Below are 16,549 nucleotides of genomic sequence, written 5' to 3'. Positions count from 1 at the left end.
TCTTTGTTTGCAGAGGCCAAATGCAGGCACACTGTCACTTAAAAACAATTCTTAATGAAAACAATTCTGAAAACAGATTAGAATTGGAGGGTCGCCTATTTTAGTTCGTGGGACAGACAAAAATAGGTGTCAACAATAATCAGTGTTTACAATCATATGTAGTGTTTGGACATAGTAAACATTTAGGATAATGAAATGTAATTGTTAAATATTGCAAGTTTCCATTTGAAATGAATAACATTTTTGCAGGTCCGGTAAGCCATGACAAAATGTCAAACTGACCTCCAGAATAGCATCCAAATGTTTGGCAAGGTACAAATTCATTTGTACTAATTTCATATGTTCAGTCTGAATAATATCAGTTGCTAAATAAAGTGCACAGAGGTGTTTGCGCTGCACCTGGATGGCAGATACAGGGTCCAAATATGCACTTACAACTTACAAATTACAAATTCCACTGACTGCCCTACAACCATTGCATAATACACATTCTACATATTCTCCATGTCAGCCACACATTGCTAATGAAATCCCTCAATTTATGGAGCGGCTCAGGACGAGTGGCCCTTTGTGGAATGTCTGCTGAAGCTTGTTGTGTTCTAATTATAACCTTCTTTTCCTCTTTGGTGTTTAACCTTCTGAAGTCTTTGACCCGACGATGTAACATTTAGATCATGAAAAGTGACAAAAAGAAGAACACAGCAGAGGCCTAAAGTACATCTTTTCCACAATGTCTCAAACTGCCTTTTGGAGGTTTTCACCTCAGTTCTTTCTTTTCTTTCCTACGAGGATATTTTCTGTTTATGTGTTGAAATTATGTCTATGAATGTTCTTCTTGGCGTCTGCTTGTCGGCCTTTTCACCATGTCTGTCTAGCTGCATATCTGCTGATTCCTTTATCACACATACTTCTCAGCATCATCAAAGTGACATCACTGTCCACTCATCTGCAGCTATGGGAATCCATATTGCTAGTGTCCAGCATCCTCTGGCTAAACATTTTGGGGAAACTCACCAATAAACCAGTGATTTACATCAATGAGATAATCCCAACAGGACAAATTCTGGGTCATGCGCCCGTCTGCCCGCCTCCGCTCCCTGTCAGGCTCAGGTGAGTGGGATAGTCTGTTGGCAAGTAACGGGTTAGTGTCTGTCTCCCCCCCTACCCCTCCCTGTCTCATCCCTGCATCTCCAAGGGCTATATATTGGAGGTCGTGACTCGTCTGCATCTTAAGCATCCCTTGCAGAAATAGAAACACAGACGTGTCTGGTTCATTTTGAGCAAAGACGAAGAGCAGACTCCGGCGATGATGTCCCTGTTGAAGCTTGTTGTGATTCTTTTCTGCATCCAGAGTGGAGAGGGCCACTGGCTGAGATCACTGATTGGTAAGTGGAGGCTGAATGGAAGGTTTTGACCTATGACCTTTTGCTTTGAGAACAGCATAAATATAAATGAATATGCCAGTAATTTTGCACATGTATGAATGACTCTTTTCCAGATCAGAAACGAGAAACAGCATCTCCACACATGTCTCCAGATGAGGACAGCAGCAACGGACATCCAGCTGCAGAAGAGAGCCAAACAGAAGCTTCTGGAGTCGGGACATCTCCCGATCCCATCGTCCCGATCCCAGTGCGGTCTCGTCGCTCCGCTCTCGACTCCCAGTGTGGCCTGCGCTCCATCCTGCTGCAGGTTCGAGACCTGGGACTTGGGTACGACTCAGATGAGACGGTCCTATTCAAGTACTGCAGCGGGACGTGTCCCCATGTTCGCTCCAACCACGACCTCACCCTCACCAACCTGCTGCTCAGTGGAGTGCTCCCCCACCCGGCGCCTGGGGAGCTGTGGCACAACGCACCCTGCTGCAGGCCCACCCACCACGAGGACATGGCCTTCCTCGATAACTCGCATCGCTGGCACAAGGTGGAGAAGCTGTCAGCTGCGGGCTGCAGCTGCGTGGGATAGACGGCTCAGTGTGCACGGGTAAAGAGGGGAGGTGAGCGGGTCGGGGTGTAAGACGGTCTGAAAAGACAAAGCTACTCAGACGGGACAATTTTGCTGACAGGTTATCTTGTAACGTCTGGAGAAGAAGATTTTAATTCCAATCTGACATACTGTTGAGGAAGCTGAAACCAGTTCTTATGAAGTTACTCATGTCAAAATCCATAAGCACAAAATGAAGCAGTTTTTCAGGTTTTTTGGGGTGAAAACCTTCAAAAACCAATAGTTGACTGAAATGTTTGACTGCAACTTCATTTCATGAGCTCTATAAAAGTGAGCTCTTCAAATGTAAATACCCTTTATTTTATTTTATAATGTAACTAATTAAAATTAAATCTGATTCTACAGCAACCACTTGATCATTTTTGTAAATAATCAGACATGTCATTATTAAAGGCTTCAGTGTAATTGTGGGGTTAACGAGAACAAATGTGTACGGAGCTGCGTAGAAACACCTTATGGTTCCACAAACGCTGCTGATTGAAATTATTTACAATTAAGACTTTAAACAGTCTAGCCACAGTTAAAAATGTATTTATGCAAGATAAGTTATTTATTTATTTGATGCGTTTTTTGTCATGCTGATTAACTTATTTCATAATGTGCTATTTCCATGTTCATTGTGTGTCCCTGATAAAAAAAAAAATAAACATGTATAGAACACAACAGCATTTATGGCTGTTTCATTGGTGTAAAAAGACAAAATACATGATGTGGTTTCATTTGCACAGTTTAATCAAAGTGTTCATATAAAAATGTCTAAATCTTTGATACACGTACAAAAATCCAAGTCCTTGATCATTTTGTAAACTTTTCTGGTTAACTAATGAATTAAAATTAGATGCACTTGGGGATTATATACTTTGTACGTCTGTCAACCAAAGTTCAACATCTTTTTTTAAATTTTGTTTTAGTATTTGTGTCAGCTGGTTTGTTCAAGACTTGCTTTCCTTTCTGGAGAACTAAATCTTTGTACCACTAACAGCCATAAAAACAGATGTAACTCATTTTTGACCAAATAAATCATAAACTTGTTTCCATCTTTTTTTGCCTTAGCTGTTTGTACGGTTTAAATAAACTCCAGTTATGATTTTATTCAAGTTGAGCTGTTGATATTTTCTGATTCAGTTTCATGTTTTGTGAATATGAAATTTTCAACCAAACCAACACACAAAAAGAAACAATGATCAGTGTAGGAACTTTTATTATTTTCCTTTTGCCTGCGGTAAATCATGGCTGTGGCACACGCACTTTGTTCTGACCCACAACTAAACACATTTGTCAAGTATGTCAGCGCACAGGTTCTGCTGGACACGCTTAATATTTACTGCTGAGTCCAGTAGCAAAAACCTCAAATGGCTCCATGTTCATGTTGCTGTAAGATGTGTTCATACCACCGTTAGGATTATCAGGCAGACCTGACGTTATCGGAGTAATAGGAAGTAAAGTCCAACTAGAACGCAAATGGAGCTCATGACTACTTCCAGCATCTCTATGTAACCATCGCATCCTCTTGTGTCTCCTCTGGCTCCGCCCCCCACACCTGGACCCGGCCCTCCATGGCAGTGAGGAGGCAGGTCTCTGAGGGGTGGAAGGACAATGACTGGACAACTGCTTTCCCCACAGGCAGCTTCAAGGACAAAGACCCCTGGGAAGTGAGAGGCGCAAAAACATTTCACTGCACTTTATTTTTCAATGACATCATTTGGGTAAAAGATGGTGTAAAAACAGCTTTTTGTAAGTATACATTTATTTAAGCCATGGATTGGGACTCGCGTGTTTGACAACTAACTCCACTATTTAACTCCACGTGTTATTCTGTCATAAAATCAAGCAAGTTCTGCATGATGAAGAGCTGTTTAGCACTGGGGGAGGTTTGCTCTGAGTGCACTCTAGTTTATTTCTGTCCACTGTTTAACCTGCGTGTTATTATGCTTGGAAACAAATGTAAATGCCTACGAACCTCCACCAGGTCCCAGCAGTAAACGTGTCCGTCCTCGGAGCAACTCAGGACGTGGGTGTCTTTATTAGACAGGCAGCAGTCCAGCTTGTAGCCTTTCATCGTGTGTCCTGTAAACCTATACAATCAAACTTCAACATTAACGTCGTAACAATAAACTTTACAGACATAAAACACCGCAGGGGGTGGACAGAATAATGGAAACCTGTTCACAATCAGCAGATTCCACCCTTTTGAATCCCATGATGTTCAGTTGTGTTCAACTGGATGGTAATTTCTGAGATTTCCCTTAGTAGTATTTAAATCATTTGTTCAAAAGGTTTTACTCATTGGATGATTAAACTGTCTTACACAGATTAATATGATTCAACCATTCTATCTCGAATATGTTTTCACTGTGATATGTTACTTTTTAAGATGTTGACCATTGATTTTGTTGTTTGCGGAATTTGACAAAAGAGCATGTTTAGAGTGAGAAGTGATTCACACAAAAATGGGATGTCCTATTGAATCTAAAATGTGCTGTGTTGCTGTGGCAACAGGACACCGTTCACCACAAGAGAAATACTGAAAGAAAATGCAAATGAGCTGCTAAGTGCCTCAATGCAATTAAAACTATGAACCTTTTACAATGCAAACAGTATTTTTACTTTATGCACGACCCTTCTTTATATACAATTCAAAGGTGTTTTATAATATCAGAAACACAACCTTCCAAAATGATATTGTATTAGTGTATAATGTGATGGCAGTAAACTCAGGTGAACAGCACTCACTCTCCCAGCATTTCCCCGGTGCTTTTATCCAGAAGTCGGACTGCTGAATCTAAACTGGAGCTCAGGGTGCACTGACCGTCTTGACTGAAACACACACATGTAATGGGACCTGCAACATACGGAAACACACAAGACACAGGGCTCTGCATTTTCACTTCCTCTCATCACTACAACAATGAGTCTAACTAATGCTGCTTCTGCAACTGTTATTCATAATAACAGTAACAATTATTGTCATTATGCTTCATGAATGTTGAAAAGATAGCATAAAAAAGATTACTGACTGCTGATGAAGTCAACATGCAGCTGTCCCATTCTCAGGTCGTAGCGCCTCACTCTGCCGTCCACCGACCTGAACCCAAGATCGATATTTTTAAAAACTGCCAGAGCAAAAACAAAAAAATCTCCCTTCTGCGTAAGTGGTAGGAAGCCAAGTTTAGAGATAGTAAAACTGTGGATACATTGTTTTGAAGTGCACGGTGTAAAGCACACAGCACGAGTGCATTTAGGGCATGTCAAAATCCACTTTTGAAAGTTTAACAGCAGGTAATCAGAGCACAAAGTAAGTCTCATGTTTTAAAGGGGTCTCTAAATTAATCATGGGTGTGTTTTGGGTGTAACATGAAAATAAAACTGTCATTTCCCATTCACTTAAAAAAAACAAAAAAAACCTGTCAGGGCATCTTGGGGATTTGTCAAGTAGAAAGTAAAAACACCTCTCTGAAGAGTTGCTTGTGCACAGATTGATGTTTACAATAATAATCTGCAGCGTGCATGTACCTTGAGCAGCCGCCTACGTAAGCACATTTTAGTCTTTTTGGTGCTCCCTTAAAATAACAGTAAAACACTGCGTCACTAACTTAAGATCAGGTTTTTGTTTGTTAAGAACAGAATCACTTTCCACAGCCACAAGATAACAATGTGCCGGACCACACCTCATTTTAAAACCAACACACCTATGGGCACTCAGACGGGTGCGAGTACATTTCCTTTTTAAACAACATGCGCATTGGATGGGAATATGACAACTAAATTAGTCTAAAACTAGGAAAGACCCTCGGGTTGCTCTCTGTGCTGCTTTGCGGTGGGTGTAAGAAAGAGTTCTACGTCTACTGCGCTGACCCGGTAAGCAGCTCATGCTGTGCCACCTTGATGCTGCTAACGCTGTCGCGAGCTTCGTCTAGAACCTGAATGGGTTCAAATCGTCTGGATCTGGTGTCCCAGCAGCGCACCGTCCCATCTATGGACCCTGAAGGGTGAGAAAACACACACCATGTAGAACACACAGCAAATACATGCATACCCAGACCACTAATAACTTAGTATACACATGTACTGAGTAAATACTAGAACACCATTAGGTTAGTTATTGGATAAAGTTAGATAATTATAGCGTGGAAATGTAAACATTTGACTTCAGGAGCATTATAGCACAATAAATGTCCCATAAATGACACTGAATCTCTGATAATATAGAAGCGATACCAGACACAAGCTACAACATCCACAAAGTAAATATATGTACAACAGGTGCAGTACATAAATTTACTGAGCATTTTATGCAACAGAAAACTCACCTGACAAGATGACAGTTGCCTCCTCATTGAACTGCACACAGTTAACTTTCTGTCAAAGGAAATCAAGACAATGAGACATTGAACAAATGAACCAAGTTAAACTATGCATGAGCAGCAAAAAAAAACAAACATTAAAGACTTTTCAAATGAAATGACATGACAAAGAAAAACAAACAGAGCTCAAACTGACCCCAGCGTGACCTCTGAGTTTGCGTGTGACCTGGCCTGTGGCGACGTCCCACAGAATCACGGTCTTGTCAGAGCTACAGGTACAGATCTGGCTGTTGTCATAGGAACTGAAGAGGCAGCCAATGAGAAAAATGCTCTGTTATTTCATGCAGGGGGAGAGAGTTGTAGAGTGGTGGACCAAATAAATAATGGAAATAATATGCAGCAGAGTTAGAAAACAAAACTTGATGGTGACTTTGTGGGTGCAGTAAAGCATAGCCTTAACATATCATATCATATTAGATAGCAGTCAAGCAAATTCCTCTTTGATGGTACAGGTTGTCTGGGTGTTTCAGACTTTTCTATGCAGGAAATATATATATATATATATATATATATATATATATATATGTGTGTGTGTGTGTGTGTGTCTCTTCCGCAGCATTCGTCAGCAGTTCTTCGTTCTCTGTGTGTTCACACTAATTCGTTTTGCAATGTTTAACTCTATATTGCAGAATGAGCATTTCACTGATGCAGTGTAGTATCTGTGACGATTGTCTCACCCATCAGCATCCAGAACCTCGTAACCGTGGCCACTGTACGTCTTCAGCGGAGTCCCTCGGCTCACGCTCCACAGCTTTAAAGATTTGTCACTGCCACAAGACAGCACGTAGTTCCCATCAGCTGGCCAAGCAGGGAGACACGAGACAGAGGAAGGTATGAGCTAATGGTATGTAATGGGCGATAGAGGGTTCACACTCAGGCTGCCTGCTCTGACTAAATAAAATGCCTGACAACGACAACAAGAGAGATAATGTATTTCCCTTGTAGTTAACTGAACAGGTCAATTGTTAGAATAGACATGTTTTTATATGGGGGCCAGCTATTATAGCAAGCGATTTAAATGGTAATAGCTCAACAGTCTCAACTTTAGGATAAAACACATTTCGCCTCACCGTTGAAGCGGACAGCCCTGACAGCTCCTTGCTTACAGTCGATGGTCCTGAGGAGATGTTGAGGAAGCTGAGGAGCCTGAGGTCTGGGCTGAGGAAACGTCATCACATAACCTGTGTGGAAAAATAAATACATCATAATAATAATAATAACATAAAACCACACGCACCTGTCAGCTACAGGACAACGTCCTGCTCCAGCCATGTGTGCTTCAGCGGTAAACCCAAGTTAGGTGAAGAAGTTCTAGTCACGTAGAAATCAATGCATTCAACCGGCTTTCATAAAACCTCATGTACGTTAATAAACAACAACATAAAATGACGGAAGTTTATCGGCAACACCGGTCACGTCTCCTTCACACCTCCACAGCTCAACCACAGCATCGTGTGGACAAAACAACACGTTAGCGGGTTTTACTGAGCAGCATTAAATTGAACTCATTTTGTTAACTTACTCGATTGATTTCATGGAAGTGGCTCGTTGCTGTTCCCGAAGCGAATATTCAAACAGTAAAAGAAGTTGTTTCGCAGTTTGCGACCATCAGATAATCCTGCCATTCACCTCAACAAGCATTTCTACTACAACGCGCAATGCACACTGGGATTAAAACTCCTGTCAAAATAAAAGTTCGACAGTCTTTTACCCGTCTCACGTCGCCTTGTGCATTACGCTAAACTTTTATTTTGAAGTACACCGGAAACGACTCCTCCACGCTTCCACTACTTTCAAGAGAGGCGAGTCAGCTGTCTGTCGGTTACTACAGTTTATATTTCTCCACATTGTGATTTATAATGTCTTTAAACAATATGTCAGATCCGAGGAGGCAAAATAAGATTTTAAGGTGAGTATTTAACAGAAAATCTGTATTTGACAAATGTTGCTGTCCGAATAGCTCCGTTAGCGGCAGCTAACAGCTAGCTGACCCTTCATCACAGATCAGGAGTGCAGCCTGAAGAGATTAGCATTAGCTCTGGGACTTCATGTACACCTTGAAAAGGTGAACATGACATCATTACGTTATTATGTTGTCGGATCATGTTCAAGCAAATCCGCTCATCTGTGTTTGACACCTTGTGTCAGTCAGTTGTCATTTCCTGTTGTATTTATGAGCCCTCAACTAGAAACACTTTCCATAAAGGGGCCAAGATTTCACAAATGACAGCAGCAGCAGATCCGGTGACAGTCGGCTGGATATCAACAAAAACACAATGAGCCTCAAGGTTTTTGTCAAAACTGACTTTTGACTGGTTGTCCTGTTGTTTAAGGTTTGTCTTTGAAATACCAACACCATCATTAGGAGGTTAAAAACACGTGACAGATATAGTGACTGAAACACAAAGGAAGTAGGATGTTTTACACTTTGTTGTCCAACATCACATTAGCGCATTAAAACTGTGATCTTCACAAGGAATAAGTCAAGTTTGATTTATTTTGCGTGTACGGCAAGAGTCGAAAAAAGTGTTGCACAGCATCAGACCGGATTAAACCAATTCAAACAGACGAATAATTATAGAGAAATAAAGAAACACAAAAACATACAGATACAACAGTTTCTTAATTACCCCAGGCATATGTTTCTGCATTGTATTCAGTAATACAAAGTTTTCATATTAAATGTATGCCAATAGAAATATGTCTGATTGACCAATATCAACTCAGAATACAATAATAAGGTCAGGATCGAGATCTGTTGCAAGTTTCCAGATATGACGATTCCCTTTTTTACATGTCCACAAACAATGTTTTTCCCAGTTTGGGGTCTGAAAGTCTGAAGTCATAACGCTGACTTCAGCCCCATCCAGCACCTGTGGGATGAACCGTACCGGCAACTGCAATCTAGCCTTTGTATTAATGCTCTTGTGGCTGAATGGGAGAACATCTCTGTCGTCAGGTCCTAAAATCTGTTGGAGATCTCCCCCAGAGGAGTGGAGGCCATTACAGTGCTCCATTTAATGCCCACCTGAAGAGATTAGGTGGAATTAGATGGTCAGCCAACACAGATGGGTTTCATGTAATATTGTTGTAGGAACGTAGGACTAGTTTTTTTTAACCATGACAGGAACCCACATGTCATCCAATGTCATTGGTAAAAAAATCTTACATGATCTGTTTGGTGGACATATATTTGTGGTGTGGCAGGTACAAGCCCCCCAGCACAGACACCAACCCCACCCTGGAGGACCCCACTCCTGACTACATGAACCTGCTCGGCATGATCTTCAGCATGTGTGGACTGATGCTCAAGGTGACCACCACCCCCCCCCCCCCCCCCCCACACACACACACACACACGCACACACATACACGCACACACATACACACACATACACGCACACACATACACGCACACATACACGCACACACATACACGCACACACATACACACACATACATGCACACACGCACACACATACACATACATACACACATACACGCACACACATACACACACATACACGCACACACATACACGCACACATACACGCACACACATACACACACATACATGCACACACACACACACACATACACGCACACACGCACATGCACGCACACACACACACACACACACACACACACACACACACACTATACCTCTGTGTCTCCCATCTCCTGTGTCCTCTCCAGTAAACATGTGTTGCCCCCTAAGGGTAGACCTTGGTCCATTTCAATTGTTCCATTTAGAAGATTAAAGGTGAACTCACCTTTTTAGATGAAAGGATGAAGGGTGACTGCTGACTTTCAGCACCAAGGGCACAATAAACACAACAAAAAAGAGGTGGCAGCACACTGTGCTTCACAGTGCAGTGGTAGATAATTTATTTCAATGACGAGCTTTATATCTTTATAAGAACTACTTTTATTTGTCGTAGTCATTTTTCTTTCTTTTTTTTTAATACAATAAAATTGCTTTACAATAACATCATGTGGCAAAGATTAAGCAATGGCTTGGATTTTGTGTCTTATGCAGGAAACACTGTATTTTTTTGCATGTGCTGTATAAAACAATGACAATAACTAACAAACATACTGTACATCGGGTAGGTACCCATGATGGAGTATCAGGTCCACCATTTTCAGAATAGTCTTGTCTTGGAGTGCTGTTTGTGGGGGACACACTCATCATGTGTCTTTGTGCTTTCCAGGATACGAGGCATTGCCCTAATTAATCATAATGTGAGCTTCAGATTGTTGTTGTTCAGCCGCTGTGACGTTAAGTCTCCATCTATCCCTTCAGCGATTCCTGTTAATCTTTGCTAAAATATCTTTCTGTCCCGCAAGCAAATGTCTCTCCGCTCTCAGAAAACACGTTTCCCCTTTAAAGAATTTTTAGTTTTCTAATATTATGCATAAGCTTTTTTAAAACATGGAAGCAGTCTGGATGCCCATGAAAGCTAACTTGTGTGTTTGTGTTTCAGCTGAAGTGGTGCGCCTGGATCGCAGTCTACTGCTCTTTCATCAGTTTCGCAAACTCCAGAAGCTCAGAGGACACCAAACAGATGATGAGCAGCTTCATGTGAGTATACAACCAACGTGTGTATGGTTTATAAACACAGTATATCGTTTACTCGTGGTGGTGTGTGTGAGACAACATGTTACTAAGGTGCATTCAGAGACTGATTTAGTTCAGGGTATTTTCTGTAGCTACAATTGACAGATGTCCCTTATTCAGCTCACATGCAGACTATTGCTCGATGTTGGCGAAGCGGCTGTGCACAGAGAAGCTGGCACACAGACGACACCAGACAACACCATCTGTACTGTAAACTGGACACGGCCTAATATCTTGTTAATTTGGGGAATTATTTTAGGATGGACAACCAGACTGTACCAACTGTATAGAGAGAGTTAATTTAGCAAATGACGTTGGTAAATGGTAAATGGTCTGCACTTGTATGGCGCTTTATCAACTCATCGGTCTGAAAGTCGTGTTCACACACACACGAATGAGCTGCCTTGCAAGCTGCTCGCCATTTCTTGTAGTTGGTCACCAGGTTTGAACACATCTCAGGAGGGATTTTGGTCGACTCCTCTTTGCAGATTCTCTCCAAATCCCTGAGGTTTCAAGGCTGTTGCTTGGCAACTCGACGCTTTAGCTCCCTCCACAGATTTCTATGGGATTAAGATCCGGAGACTGTCTCGGCCACTCAATGACCTTAATGTGCTTCTTCTTGAGATGCTCCTTTGTTGCCTTGGCTGTATGTTTTGGGTCATTGTCGTGCTGGAAGACCCGTCCATGACCCATTTGCGGTGTCCTAGTTGAGGGAAAGAGGTTGTCGCCCAAGATGTCCCAGTACGTGGCTCCGTCCATCATCCCCTCGATGCGGTGAAGTCATCCTGTCCCCTTAACAGAGAAACACCCCCAAAGCATAATGTGTCCACCTCCACGCTGGACGGTGGGGACGGTGTTCTTGGGGTTATATTCAGCATTTCTTTTCCTCCAAACAGGACGAGTCGAGTTGATGCCAAAGAGCCTGATTTTGGTCTCATCTGACCGCATCACCTTTTCCCAAGCGTTCTCTGAATCATTCAGGTGTTCATTAGTAAACTTCAGACGGGCCTGTACATGTGCCTTCTTAAGCAGAGGGACCTTGAAGCGCTGCAGGATTTTAATCCATCACAGCGTAGTGTGTTACCGATGGTTGTCTTGGTGACTGTGGTCCCAGCTGTCTTGAAATCATTAACAAGTTCCTCCCGTGTAGTTCTGGGCTGATCCCTCACATTTCTCACGATCATCGATACCCCACGAGGCCAGATCTCCATGGAGCCCCAAACCGAGGGCGATCGATGGTCATTTTGTGTTTCTTCCATTTCCGAATAATCTCACCAACAGTTGTCTCCTTCTCACCGAGCTGCTTGCCGATGGTCTTGTAGCCCATTCCGGCCTTCTGGAATCTGATTGATTGATTCTGTGGACAGGTGTCTTTTATACAGGTAACGAGTTGAGATTCGGAGTACTTTCCTACAGCGAGAGGACTAATCTAACTGGTCTGTGGGAGCCAGAATTCATGCTGGTTTGTCGGGGATCAAATAGTTATTTCACACAATCAAATGCAAATCAATTTATACATTTTATGTGATGTGATTTTCTTTTCTTTTTTTTTAAATTCTGTCTCTCACTGTTAAAATAAACCTACCATTATAATTATAGACCGTTCATTTATTTGTCAGTGGGAAAACTTACAAAATCGGCAAGGGATGAAATAATGATTTCCTCCACTGTACATCCATTTTTTAAATGCAGTCTGTGCACCGCAGCTACAGGTTTAACATTGTGTTTAACGTTGGTATGTCCAGCTGCCTGGATAGAGTGCTGGCTGGCTGCGTTTGAGGTGCCAGTCGGTACGTTTCCATATCCATATTTTGGACAAACTAGGAGACTCTGTAGTGTCTCATTGGTTTCAAATGTGTCCCTTTTTCCTGTGATGACAAAAAGTGCATGTGTTTACATTAAAGTCTAGAATTATGTATTCGTCAGCTCGACCTTTCTTCTCCCTGCTTTTGGGACTCTGTGTAAGCCAACTCTAATGTCCAAAAGCTTTTAACTGTGTGAACCCTCTGGGCGGTACATTTGCCTATAAAATAGCCCGACTGCAGGGCACCTGTCCAGGCTTCACAGACAGACAGCATTCTCCTTGTCCATTGTCTCGATGAGGTTCTATTAAAGAGAAGCTTGATGCACTCAAAGCTTCGTGACACAAAACGTTTGGCTCAGCACATGGTGTCACATGATGAATTTAATGCGCCAGCCTTGTGTGTGTGTAGACGCTGGTTCAAGGCCAGTTTTAGGACATTGGTCAATAGCCAAGATATCATTCAAGTATCCCTGTGTTATTAAACAGAGGTGAGTGCCTATACTGGATAAACAAGCAGGTATGTCATTCAGGTCATCTGGTGAATCTGCCATCACACATTTGGGTGAATAAACCCCACAGCAGTTTTGTGTGGTCCATGCAGAAATACTATAGCGCTCATCACACCAGTGCTTAACTGCAATATTTTTATAATATGCCAACTTATCGGCAAAGAATGTCATTAAAACTGAAATTACAATCTTTACGTGATGCTTTCTCCCTTCTTTTTCTCTGTCTGCAGGCTATCCATCTCAGCAGTTGTGATGTCCTACCTCCAGAACCCACAGCCCATGTCGCCGCCGTGGTAACCAAACGCCCATCTCAGAAAAGAGCAGAAGTGAATTGTGGGGTGACGAGACAGCTGATTGAGCCCCCAGGCCATCTATGAGGAAAAGCAGAGACAAAAAGGAAGATAATGTGATAGAAAGAGAAGAACAGAGAGGAAACGAATGTCCAGGAGAGGTGGACAATGAGGAGAACACTACGTCAAAGATGGAAAGATTAAATGTCTTTGACTTTGTTCTTTTTTTTTTTTTTCTGTTTTTAACCTTTTCTAAGTCTTCTGTTTGTTGATGAAAACTTTGAAGTTTTACTGTTCAGCTGATCTGTTGCATAATTTCATAAATAAAATATAATGGTTTTAAAACCTTGTTAAAAAACCTTTTATTTAATGCTAATTTGGTGCTTAGACACTCATAAACCTCCACAATAAACTCGCTTATCATCTTAAATGAATTTTATTTAAGATTAACTTCATTTACTCATCATTTAAACAATGTACAGACGATAGTTAGGGTCCAAATTATGTTCACCTGCAACAAGACTATCACAAGCTGGGAACATGATGTTTTAGTAAGCTGGGAATCTTTAACAATATTCTCTGCAGTCAAGTAAAAAAAGTTGACATAAAGCTCACCCTACTGACAATAAATGTTGAGATCACACACTTCTCTGTTGAGGAGCTGTTACATCTGCTCATCAGTCACAAGCATCCCTCTCCAGTTTCTCATTTAGTAAGGGCGCTGACTACAACATATGCAGACACCTACACCATTCACTGTGTGTGTGTGTGTGTGTGTGTGTGTGTCTGTCTGTCTCTCTCTCTCTCTCTCCCCTGATGACAGACATGAAGTTGGGGAGTCAGCTGGATGTGAGGCTGATTTAGTGGCTTATAATTCATTCCCCTGCAGGCCCGGCTCCACTGCAGCCACCAAGCTGCTTGGCTTGCAGCCACATTTTACGCCAACTCCACTGGATTTTCTCCTGATTTTGTCCTGACTCAAACTGCTCACTGACTCGTTCTTTTAGCAACTTAAACAATGCCCTTTATCCCATTGTTGTGGTCTTGCCACGCTTTCTGCCCCAGTCACAACGGTGCATTTGTTGTTGATTGCTATCAGAGGCTGGAGAGGCTGTTGAAGTTATCCGAGTCAGCAGTTATCGTCAGCATTGATCGGTGGGCTGCATAATTTGGATATTAAAAACTGTCACAGTTTGCTGAATGTAGATCTAAAGTTCAGTAGGTGACGGGTTGGAGACGATTTTAATTAAATCCAATCTAACTATTCTGTTCTGATAGATCTGCCCAGTGAGAACAGTGGAGGAAGACTGCTGGGAAACCAGCCTCCATCTCCGTCTAACACTAGAGGGCACACTGGTATCACAAATGAATGAGACTCTAATGAATTGTCAGTAAATAACACCAGTTCAGGTTTTTAAAGGAGTTTTAATATTGTATAGATGAAAACATTAAAACAAATCATCTGGAGTGGTGTTTCCCCTTTGTAACTGCTTCAATGATGATGGGAAGACATGTGGTTAGTTGGGTGGCAGATGGAAGTTTACAGAGACTTTGTTGAAACCTGGTTTGACCCCCCGCGTTGCCCCGATCTGTTGACACATATTCCTGTTGCCAGTCAGAAGAGTTGGTGGTGCGCTACTGTGTTTTTGACCATTCAGGATAAACCATTATCATTAATCATTCATTTTATTGTGAATGCCACAGATTTCAAACACGGTCTACAAAAGTCTTCATTTGGTATCACGTATGTGCCTTGTTTGGATGACTTCTTATGAGGAAGTGAGTGCATTATGCTTTCCTCTGGTTAGTTAAGCAGTTAGTTCCCTGACAACCACAGGAGGACATGGACGTCTCGTCTTACAATTCACCTCAGAAATCTACCTGTCACATTGGTATTGTAAAGCAGGCCATTTACAGCAATGCTTTGATTTAAAGAAGGAAGATTATCAAGTATTTCTCAAAGAAAAAATATGGCATGCTTTGTAAAATCATAAATATTTAGCCTACTAATGTGAATTGCTCAAGACATTTTTCTTTTTTAGTTTTACACCTGGCTTAAATCCTGCTTTGGAAACGGGCTGTAGAAGGCAGTGGTATGCCTTGCTGAAGGGAAATGGAGGACAGTTACTGGAAAAAAAAATCATTTAAATGCTTGTCAAAATAACTCCGGTATGTATTAATTGTTTCCTTTTGCAGGAGGACCAAGTTTTTTTTTTTTTTTTTAGAATAAAGAAATATTTCATGTTAAATGCTCGTTCCGATTAAAAGTTTTACCTCTGCCTACAGTCTGCCGGATGTGCCAGAATTTAAAAACACTACAAGAAAACTTTACTCAAAGTAACGTTTACTCAGTTTAACTTAAACCAAACATCAATGACCATTCTAACAGTGTGTAAATGCACATAACCAATACATAACAAAGGGGAACTCTTCAGAGCCTCTTCCTTCATCAGGGTTGATAAGACAGGGCCAAACTCTGATGTGTACACATGTCTTAGATCACCATAACAACACAAAATGAGGAGTCTGTTCATAAGAACAGGCTAATAAAGCTTATGTGGCAAGTTCAAAAAGGAAACTCTGTTCCCTCATGATTCATCTTTGTTCAGGTGAATATCTGCTGTTCCTGCTGCTCTATTTTCTTTGTCATGCCCCCTTTCGCACAACTGCCAAAATCTCATATTTATAATCTTTTCACCACCATATTTTCCCAACGATTTGTCTGCTCTTTTTGAGCCAATCACTTTCTCGTCTCTGTTCATTCAACATCATTGTAATTCTGTCATTCTGACTTTCGGACCTCCTAACACGCAACCCTCCTCCTCCCCATCACCACCTCATCCTTCTGATTATCCAGGGAGCCTCAACTGAAGTTTACATCGGACATCTGCGCTCTTCCCTCACCCCAACTGGCTGAGGCAAAGGACCGCCCACCTCTGAGTCGGGTTCTGTTGGAG

At 41.8% G+C, this 16,549-nt stretch overlaps 3 protein-coding genes across 3 annotated transcripts; 2 read left to right on the top strand and 1 right to left on the bottom strand.

Moving 5' to 3' along the window:
* The first annotated feature begins 1,070 nt into the window (after positions 1-1,070).
* LOC138208749 (persephin-like) lies at positions 1,071-1,965 on the top strand. Its single transcript, XM_069166851.1, has 2 exons — positions 1,071-1,110; positions 1,499-1,965. The coding sequence occupies exons 1-2, from the start codon at positions 1,071-1,073 to the stop codon at positions 1,963-1,965; spliced, it is 507 nt and encodes a 168-aa protein (XP_069022952.1).
* Positions 1,966-2,729: 764 nt separating this feature from the next.
* Positions 2,730-8,009, bottom strand: wdr83 (WD repeat domain containing 83). Its single transcript, XM_069168191.1, has 10 exons — positions 7,891-8,009; positions 7,439-7,549; positions 7,046-7,166; positions 6,505-6,610; positions 6,315-6,363; positions 5,860-5,986; positions 5,022-5,089; positions 4,738-4,846; positions 3,965-4,079; positions 2,730-3,649 (listed from the first exon to the last, which is right to left on the bottom strand). Exons 2-10 carry the CDS (start codon positions 7,539-7,541, stop codon positions 3,494-3,496), a joined length of 954 nt encoding a protein of 317 aa, XP_069024292.1. The 5' UTR covers positions 7,542-7,549; positions 7,891-8,009; the 3' UTR covers positions 2,730-3,493.
* A 133-nt stretch (positions 8,010-8,142) lies between these two features.
* Positions 8,143-13,964, top strand: wdr83os (WD repeat domain 83 opposite strand). The gene is made up of 4 exons (XM_069168294.1): positions 8,143-8,277; positions 9,576-9,681; positions 10,856-10,953; positions 13,533-13,964. Exons 1-4 carry the CDS (start codon positions 8,228-8,230, stop codon positions 13,597-13,599), a joined length of 321 nt encoding a protein of 106 aa, XP_069024395.1. The 5' UTR covers positions 8,143-8,227; the 3' UTR covers positions 13,600-13,964.
* Positions 13,965-16,549: the final 2,585 nt, after the last annotated feature.

Source organism: Embiotoca jacksoni, unplaced genomic scaffold (assembly GCF_022577435.1).
Source record: "Embiotoca jacksoni isolate LCO1_2020_lvr unplaced genomic scaffold, fEmbJac1.0.p SCAF_4, whole genome shotgun sequence".
Taxonomy (NCBI): domain Eukaryota; kingdom Metazoa; phylum Chordata; class Actinopteri; family Embiotocidae; genus Embiotoca; species Embiotoca jacksoni.
The sequence above is the reverse complement of the archived record's forward strand: the minus strand, read 5'-3'. Positions and strand labels throughout refer to the sequence as shown.

Coding starts and splice junctions, on each gene's coding strand:
- LOC138208749 (XM_069166851.1), top strand. CDS start 1,071: ATGCGCCCGTCTGCCCGCCTCCGCTCCCTGTCAGGCTCAG. Junction 1,111..1,498: donor CCGCTCCCTGTCAGGCTCAG/GTGAGTGGGATA, acceptor ACTCTTTTCCAG/ATCAGAAACGAGAAACAGCA.
- wdr83 (XM_069168191.1), bottom strand. CDS start 7,541: ATGACGTTTCCTCAGCCCAGACCTCAGGCTCCTCAGCTTCCTCAACAT. Junction 5,090..5,859: donor CAGCATGAGCTGCTTACCGG/GTCAGCGCAGTA, acceptor TCTTGGGTTCAG/GTCGGTGGACGGCAGAGTGA. Junction 3,650..3,964: donor ACTGCTGGGACCTGGTGGAG/GTTCGTAGGCAT, acceptor CTCACTTCCCAG/GGGTCTTTGTCCTTGAAGCT.
- wdr83os (XM_069168294.1), top strand. CDS start 8,228: ATGTCTTTAAACAATATGTCAGATCCGAGGAGGCAAAATAAGATTTTA. Junction 8,278..9,575: donor AGGCAAAATAAGATTTTAAG/GTGAGTATTTAA, acceptor GTGGTGTGGCAG/GTACAAGCCCCCCAGCACAG. Junction 9,682..10,855: donor TGTGTGGACTGATGCTCAAG/GTGACCACCACC, acceptor TTTGTGTTTCAG/CTGAAGTGGTGCGCCTGGAT.